Source organism: Primulina eburnea, chromosome 11 (assembly GCF_022965805.1).
Source record: "Primulina eburnea isolate SZY01 chromosome 11, ASM2296580v1, whole genome shotgun sequence".
Lineage (NCBI taxonomy): Eukaryota > Viridiplantae > Streptophyta > Magnoliopsida > Lamiales > Gesneriaceae > Primulina > Primulina eburnea.
In genome coordinates this window covers 13,854,926-13,864,000 of record NC_133111.1, presented here as the reverse complement: position 1 = coordinate 13,864,000, position 9,075 = coordinate 13,854,926, and the positions used below count along the sequence as shown (strand labels likewise).

At 42.0% G+C, this 9,075-nt stretch overlaps 1 protein-coding gene and 1 non-coding gene across 2 annotated transcripts; both read right to left on the bottom strand.

Moving 5' to 3' along the window:
• Positions 1 to 4,230: 4,230 nt before the first annotated feature.
• On the bottom strand, positions 4,231 to 6,161 carry LOC140805410 (uncharacterized). The gene is made up of 2 exons (XM_073161680.1): positions 4,297 to 6,161; positions 4,231 to 4,252 (listed from the first exon to the last, which is right to left on the bottom strand). Exons 1-2 carry the CDS (start codon positions 6,159 to 6,161, stop codon positions 4,231 to 4,233), a joined length of 1,887 nt encoding a protein of 628 aa, XP_073017781.1.
• Positions 6,162 to 8,732: 2,571 nt separating this feature from the next.
• On the bottom strand, positions 8,733 to 8,839 carry LOC140806463 (small nucleolar RNA R71). Its single transcript, XR_012112536.1, has one exon. It is a non-coding gene; the product is annotated as a small nucleolar RNA R71 (small nucleolar RNA).
• Between the last annotated feature and the right edge of the window lie 236 nt (positions 8,840 to 9,075).

Sequence of the window (9,075 nt, the reverse complement as noted above, 5' to 3'; positions counted from 1 at the left end):
TCGGAAAAGGGGCATATGAACGCTTGTTCTTTGTGGGGTCAACATGCGCGACAGAGCGCATATGACCGAGAATGATCGACGCGACCGGAATCGCAGCTATGGCCCCCAATCCATTCAGCAGCTTGTCAATAATGTATAAGTCCAAAATGCGGACCTCGTTGTTCCCGGCCTTCCTCGGCAAGATGTTTGCTCCCGTGAAATAACAGATGATGCGATTGAGCAACGGGAGGGAAGTGGGAAGGACGATCGAGCGAGAACCCGTCGGAGAAGTGAAATAGTGAAGACGACGTCGGGCCTCGGGGATCCGAAACGTAATGTCGGAGAAGAAAATGTCTAGCTGATTGTGGCTCACCGGAGGGCCCTCATTTGGCACATTCAACAGATTTGCAAGAGTGGCAGTGTCGAACTCGATTAGCACCCCCTTGACGAAAGTGCGGACTCGCTGCAATCCAGTGATGCCCTTGTCTTCGAAGTTGGCATAGAATTGCCAAACCAATTCGGGAAAGTAGGGGCCGGTGATGTCCAACAGTGATCCCCAACCAAATTTATCAAATTCGGCTCGGATGGGTACCTCGGCGTCAATCCGTGGGTGGATGGATTTTTCAACAATCACCGCGTTCTCGTGTAGTGCCGAAAACCATTCAAAATTTTCGAGGCTTGTGAATCTGGATGCGTCATAGGGGGAAGAGGTACCGGCTCGGGCGCGCTTACTGATCTGTTTGCGGGGTGGCATATTGATTCAAGCGATGATATCTGAAATTCCAACAATTCAATAACAATAATCCAATAAACCAATCTCAAATTCCCCGACAAACACGTACACCAATCCAATAATTCACCACAACAGTACGAATTCACTCCAACTGATCCCAACACAATGAAGGAAACCAATACCCGATGCTAGTCAACCCACATTGAACAATGCTCAACAACAATATATCCCGAGAGCAGACCCGATGCAAAAACAATGCAAATCTCAAACAATCCAAGCAATAATCAAACTCAATCACACTAAGTTAACTCGTATGGAGTAGCATAAATCTCCTAACACTGATAACTGCCAATTTGAGAGAAAAGGTGTAGCCACTCTCACCGTAACTCGAAGATGATGATGGCCGCACGGTGAAGGGGTGTGGTCCGGCGGCGGGAGGAGGCGGCGTGAGTGGTGGTGTGAGGGTGGAACGAATTTTGAGGGTTTAGGGATTGGGGAGGGTCTGCGCGGTTTTATTCTGAGAATTCGCGAAAATAAGAGGCACGGACCCCGTGTAGGGGTCCGTCCCGAGGTCCGTGCTCATGCGCAAGTTTGAAAATTCTGGAAATGCTAGACACGGACCCCGTGTAGTGGTCCGTCCTGAGGCCCGTGTAGACTCTGTAAATCGGCTATTCTGAAAGTGGAGGACACGGACCCCGTGTAGGGGTCCGGGGCCAGATCCGTGCAGACTCGGGAAGTTGGCAAAATTGAGAGTTAAGTACACGGACCCCGTGTATGGGTCCGGGGTAGGGTCCGACTGGTCTCGGTATTTGAAAACGAAATTTACACTTTTTTTTTTTCACATATACTACCCAAATCCAAATGTTACACCATGCATGTACAATTCTATAAATCTAGAACTCAAATTTTAAACTCAATCAAGCACACAAGATGCAAGAATTGTACAGAAACTTCCCTGGTCTGTTCGAGATTTTAAAAATCGATCGTCTTGATAAATTCTCCCACACCTGATAAATTCCACCGCCAGTAGATAAATTACCTGCACCACCATTCTTTGAGATTAGCTTACGAATAATGCGGGAAAAACAAAAAGAAAGTAAATTAGAACAAATAAAATAAACTAAAGCATGAAAGAAAAAATAAAACTAAACACTGGGTTGCCTCCCAGTAAGCGCTAAATTTAGAGTCGATAGCCTGACTGTACTCCCTTGATTCAGTTGGGATCCTGCAGATCCACTGTGGTCGGCTCATCGGGTATGGCACCACCATGATAGACCTTCAGCCTATGTCCATTCACTTTAAATGCTCCAGTCGCTTCGCTAGTGATCTCCACTGTCCCATAAGGGAAAACTTGCGTGATGGTATATGGTCCTGACCACCGCGAACGCAACTTACCTGGCATCAACTTCAGTCTAGAATTATATAATAGTACATGTTGTCCCACCGCAAATTCTCGACCGACAATGTTCTGATCATGCCAGCGTTTGGTTTTCTCTTTGTAAAGCTTGGCATTCTCATAAGCCTCCAACCGAAACTCATCCAATTCATTCAACTGCAGCACTCTATCATCACCTGTGGCTTTAGCATCAAAATTCAGAAATTTAGTTTCCCAATAAGCCTTATGTTCAAGTTCTACAGGTAGGTGACATGACTTTCCATACAACAATTTAAAAGGAGACATGCCGATGGGGGTTTTAAAAGCAGTGCGGTATGCCCACAGTGCATCGTCAAGTTTGCTAGACCATTCTTTCCTTGAATCACCGACAGTCTTCTCAAGAATGCGCTTAATCTCTCGATTTGATACCTCGACTTGGCCACTAGTCTGGGGATGGTAAGGTGTAGCCACCTTATGTCGGACCCCATACTTTGCCAACAGACTGTCGAATTGACGATTGCAGAAATGAGTACCCCCATCGCTAATAATGGCTCTAGGTGTTCCAAAACGTGAAAAAATATTTTTCTTTAAAAATTGAACAACCACCTTAGAGTCATTAGTTTTGCATGCTAGTGCTTCTACCCACTTAGATACATAGTCTACAGCCACCAATATATACTTGTTCCCAAAAGAAATCGGGAACGGACCCATGAAATCTATACCCCAAACATCAAATATCTCACATACCAAAATATTATTAAGAGGCATTTCATGTCTTCTAGAGATATTACCTGTGCGCTGACAATTTGAACAATTTGTAACATACTCATGCGCATCCTTAAACAAAGTAGGCCAATAAAAACAAGACTGGAGGACTTTGGACGCAGTTCTAGTTGCTCCAAAATGGCCCCCAGCCGGACCAGCATGACAATGAAACAAAATTTCACTTACCTCTTCTTGGGGGACACATCTACGAATTATACCATCTGCACATATTCTAAACAAATAAGGGTCCTCCCACAAATAATATTTCAAATCAGAGAAAAATTTCTTCTTTTGCTGGTATGTAAAATGGGGAGGAATGAACTTACTTGATAGATAATTAACAAAATCGGCATACCATGGTAGACTGTTGATCGCAAACAGTTGCTCATCTGGAAAACTGTCTCGAATAAAGCCAGTGTCTTGAATAGGATTCTCCAATTGTGAGAGGTGATCTGCAACTTGATTCTCAGTCCCCTTCCTATCGATTATCGTCAAGTCAAATTCCTGCAGAAGAAGGATCCAACGAATTAGCCTTGGTTTCGCATCTTTTTTAGACATTAAGTATTTCAAGGCTGAATGATCGGTGTGCACGACAACTTTGCTCCCTATTAAATATGATCGAAATTTATCCAGAGCAAAAACTACAGCAAGAAGCTCCTTTTCCGTAGTGGCATAGTTCAGTTGAGCAGCGGACAGTGTCATACTAGCATAGTAAATGACATGGATGCATTTTTCTCTCTTTTGTCCCAACACTGCCCCTAGAGCGGTGTCGCTTGCGTCACACATCACCTCAAATGGCGACCCCCAATCAGGTGCTATCATCACAGGTGCGGTGATCAACTTCTCCTTCAGGGCCCGAAATGCCTGCACACACTCATCAGAAAAATCAAATGGCACATCTTTTATTAGCAAATTGGTCAGTGGCTTAGAAATGCAGGAAAAATCTTTGATAAAACATCTATCAAACCCTGCATGTCCTAAAAAACTACGCACTCCTCTGATATTTGTTGGGGCTGGGAGTTTTTCAATTACTTCAATTTTTGACTTATCAACTTCAATCCCATTTTCAGAAATTTTGTGCCCCAACACTATCCCCTCTCTCACCATAAAATGGCATTTTTCCCAATTTAAAACCAAATCCGACTCCTCACATCTCTTCATGACTTTAGACAAGTTAACCAGACAAGTATCGAATGAAGAGCCAAAGACAGAGAAATCATCCATGAATATTTCAATGAAATCCTCAATCATATCATGAAAAATTGCCATCATGCATCGTTGGAAGGTCGCTGGTACATTACATAGACCGAATGGCATTCGTTTATATGCAAATGTCCCATAAGGACAAGTAAAAGTGGTTTTCTCCTGATCTTCAGGGTCAATAGGAATTTTCATATAACCTGAATAACCATCCAGGAAACAGTAAAAAGGATGCCCAGCTAACCTTTCCAACATTTGATCAATAAAAAGGAGGGGGAAGTGGTCTTTACGGGTGGCGTCATTAAGTTTTCTATAATCAATGCAAACACGCCACCCTGTAACAGTTCTAGTAGGGATCAATTCATTATTCTCATTCTTGACAACAGTGATCCCACCTTTTTTCGGAACTACTTGCACTGGACTAACCCACCTACTATCAGAAATCGGGTAAATAATACCTGCGTCCAGTAGCTTAATCACCTCTTTCTTTACCACCTCTTGCATAGCTGGGTTCAATCGTCTTTGAGGTTGGGTAGAAGTCTTGTGGTCAGCCTCCATCAGAATTTTGTGCATGCACATGGATGAACTGATCCCCTTGATGTCTGCAATGCTCCAACCTATTGCTTTGATATTATCCCTCAGAACTCGCAGCAGCTTTTCCTCCAAACCTGTCAAAATAGATGAGACAATTACTGGCAGTTTATCATTGTCAAGCAAAAATAAATATTTCAAATGAGAAGGAAGAGCTTTCATCTCTAAGATTGGGGCTTCTTCAATGGATGACCTTAAAGGTCTTGGGACATGCCCAAGCTCCCCAATCCTAGAGTTTACCGTTCTCGAAATCGGTCTGCCTGCTTCCAGATAAAGCATGAATTCCTTAATATCCTCATTTTCCAACTCTCCTGAACATGAATCAGTCAAACAAACCTCCAAAGGATCTTCACCTAACAGTACCTGCAAACTACACTCAACAAGCTCGTTAGTAGCATCAATTCTAAAACAATCAGATGTATCATTAGGATATTTGATGGACTGAAAAACATTAAACACCACACTCTCATCATTCAGTCTGAACACCAACTCACCCTTTTGTACATCTATCAGAGCTTTCCCAGTGGCTAAAAATGGTCTTCCTAAAATTAAAGGAATCTCACGATCCTCTTCCATGTCTAACACAACAAAATCCACTGGAAAAATAAACTTGTCAACTTTCACCAACACATCCTCTACAACTTCCCTAGGAAATTTAATTGATCTATCAGCTAACTGTAGAGAAATTGTAGTTGGTTTCACTTCACCTATCCCTAGCTTCTCAAAACATGAATAAGGCATCAAGTTAATGCTTGCACCTAGGTCACACAAAGCCTTAGCAAAAAATGAAGTTCCTATGGTACAGGGAATAGAGAAACTACCTGGATCCTTAAGCTTTGGAGGTAATTTATTTTGTAAAATAGCAGAACATTCCTCCGAAAGCTTAACTGTCTCAAAGTCAACCAATTTCCTCTTGTTTGATAAGATTTCTTTAAGAAATCTTGCATATGAGGGCATTTGAGCTAAAGCTTCTGCAAATGGGATATTTATGTGCAGCTTTTTGCAAATCTCAAGGAATTTTGAAAATTGAGTATCCAATTGCAGTTGCTTAGCTCTTTGGGGAAAAGGGAGTGAATTTATATCAATATGAGAGTTCGAGTTTAGAGACTTACCTTTCTCCCTTGCGTCGTTGGGTCCTTGATTTAATGGCCTCTTCTCCTTCACATCACTTTCAACATCGATCACTTCCTGCTTTATGGGAGACGTCACCGTGACTGCATTGACACCTTTTGGATTCTTTTCCGTGTCACTAGGTAGTGTACCCGGAGCTCGTGTAGCCATTTGTGTCGCTAACTGCCCTAGTTGCGTCTCCACTCTTTGCATCATGGCATCATGGTTTTGCCATCTCATTTCATTTCCAGCGATGTATTTGGCAAGCATGTCCTCAAGGTTCGACTTACTATCCTTCGGCTTGAAACCGGGTGGCATAGAAGGTCCAGCACCTTGTGGAGGCTTAGGTGGTTGTTGAGGAGGCTTTTGCTGCATAGGATGTTGTGGAGGATTAAACTGTAATGGCATAACAACATTTTCTCACTGTCTCCACCCGAAATTTGGATGATTCCTCCAGCCTGGATTATACGAGAAACTGTATGGATTGTTTTGCTGACGCCCCTGGTTTCCCAAATAATTTACTGAATCCCCTCCAAAACACTGTATTTCCTCACAAGGCATATCCGGCATGAATGGCATGTCACAAGATGGACCACCAACTATTTCACCATTTCCTTGGATCTGATTCACTTACTTGACTGGTATTGACTTCTGCGCTTGTAACTGTGACATCTGATGTGTCAATCCATCAAGTTTCGCTGTAATCACTGTCAAAGCATCCATCTCAAGGAATCCTACTTTCTTCTCCCTGCGGTTGTCTTGCCAACCCACATTGCTCTCGGCCATATTAGATATGATTTCGAGCGCTGCGGTTGGCGTTTTCCTGTATAAACTCCCATTTGCTGCCGCATCAAGCATAGATCTCACAGAAGGATCTACCCCATAGTAAAATGTCTCCACCTGCTGGCCTACTGATAGGACTCGTTTTTACGTGTTTTTAGTGTTGGTTTTGAGTCGCATTCATGCATCATATTAGTTTGTTTTAGTTAATTTAGCAATTATTTAGCATTATTTAGAATATGACTGATCTCGTGTATTTTTGTGGTCATTTGGTAGGAATTGAGCCAAAAAGTGGGTAGGAATTGAGCAGCTTATTCGAAGTACCTCGCTAGAGCGGTCAAAAGTGACCGTCCCAGCGAGCATTTTATTCTTGCCGAGGAGTTTTATTCGAAGTCTCTCGCTAGGGCGGACACTTTTGACCGCCCCAGCGAATCCAGGGACATGGCCGAGGAAATTTCTGCGAGAACGTCTCGCTAGGGCGGACACTTTTGACCGCCCTAGCGAGCTGCGAGATTTGAAAAGATATGTTTCCTTTTTTTTTGGACTCTATTGGACACCATAGACCTAACACACGAGAGAGGCGGCGTTTTGGGCGATTTTTCATCACTTTCATCAGATTTTCTTGGAGAAAAGGCTAGGAGCAAAGGAGATTTTTCGAAGACTTCGAGATTTCCACGCGTCGTGGCCGTCATCCGTCGTCATCTTTAGTATTTTCATTATTCAGTTTTTAATTCTTAGATTGTTGTTTTTTTTATTATGAATTTTAGTGGCTAAACTCTAGATTTGTTGGGATTTGAGGGGATCCTACCCCGTACTCGTTGTTTAACATTATTGCTCGACGTTTTTATTAAGTGATTTGTTTATGCTATTGTTCATTCTTATTTCAATCGAAGCTTAGCTAACTTCCTTTGATTATTTCATGTTGTTAATGATGTCGATAGAATAATTAACAATAAGATCACATAGTATAAACCACGGATTTACAATTTTAGTAGATATACGGAATTGCGTACGTGTCGACAGTGATAGTTCACCCGGATGAAAACTAATGGATTCCATAGGAAGTAATGCAATCGTGAACTGTTAAATAATTGAGGATACTTGATTACTGCATGTTTATGATTAGTATTAATATCGCTCGATAGAGTATATTAATTAGTCTAGGGAATTCCGTCGAATGCACGAGTAAAAGTCGAATATAATTGTTTAAACACGAGTGGTAGGTGAACTGATAATTTCCCAACAAATTCATTTATCCTTTGATTTAATCTAAATTAATCATTGCATTCTTGAGCACATTTCCTTTTCATTTTAATTATTTTAATTGTTCAATTTACATTAGTTTAATCATCAACTCAATTCATCGTTGCTAAAGAAATTTACTTGAAAATAAAGATATTGTAACGCAGTTCTTGTGGAACGATACTCGTATTCACTTACGTTTATTATAACTTGACTATCATGCACTTGCGATATTTAAATCGAGCTTTCATCTATAAAACAAATTTTGGACTATTCACTGTGCAAGTTTTGCTCGATCAAGTTTTTGGCGCCGTTGCCGGGGACTGTTTATTCACGATTTTTTTATTTCTCATTTAAATTCTTTAGTATTACTTATTTTATTGCTATTTGATACTCTCCTTGTGTTGCAGATTTTTCTGGTGGTGCATGCGAAGATCACTCGAATTTAAGCTTGAGCCTTTTGACCCCGAGATTGAACGCACAGCTAGACGTCGAAGACAACAACAAAGACTCAAAGAACAGATGGAAAGACACGAGCAAGAACGTGGAGAGGAACAGCGTGACAATAGACAAGTTGAGATACCACGTCGCATTCCAATGTTGGATTATGCACAACCGTCTCTTGATGGAGCACGTCCAAGCATCGTAAGACCAGTCATCCGAGCTAATCAGTTTGAGATCAAGCCAGCTATCATCCAGATGATTCAGAACACTGTTCAATTTGGGGGAAGTGCACTTGACGACCCTAATTCTCATATAGCTGACTTTCATGAAATTTGTGATACTTTTAAGTTTAATGGCGTGTCTGATGATGCTGTTCGTCTGCGCTTATTTCCATTTTCACTGAAAGATAAAGCTAAGTCGTGGTTAAACTGTTTGCCTGTAGGGTCTATCACTACATGGGAGGATATGGCAAAGGCATTCCTGATCAAGTACTTTCCTCCGTCGAAGACTATGAAGCTTAGAGCCGACATTACTACGTTTGCTCAATATGAGAACGAGTCACTTTACGAGGCATGGGAGCGTTACAAGGACCTGTTGAGGAGATGTCCACACCATGAGCTACCGCTTGGGTTAGTTGTTCAAACTTTCTACTATGGTCTTATTACTCCTAACCGTACTATGATAGATGCTGCTGCATGTGGTAACTTACTGAGAAAGACGGCTGAGGAAGGATATGAGTTATTGGAGGAGATGGCTGCGAGTAGCTATCATCCTCAGTCTGATAGGCAGAGACGAGGTGTTGGAGTTCATCAAGTTAATGATTTGTCTGCGGTTTCAGCACAGTTAGAGGCTTTGA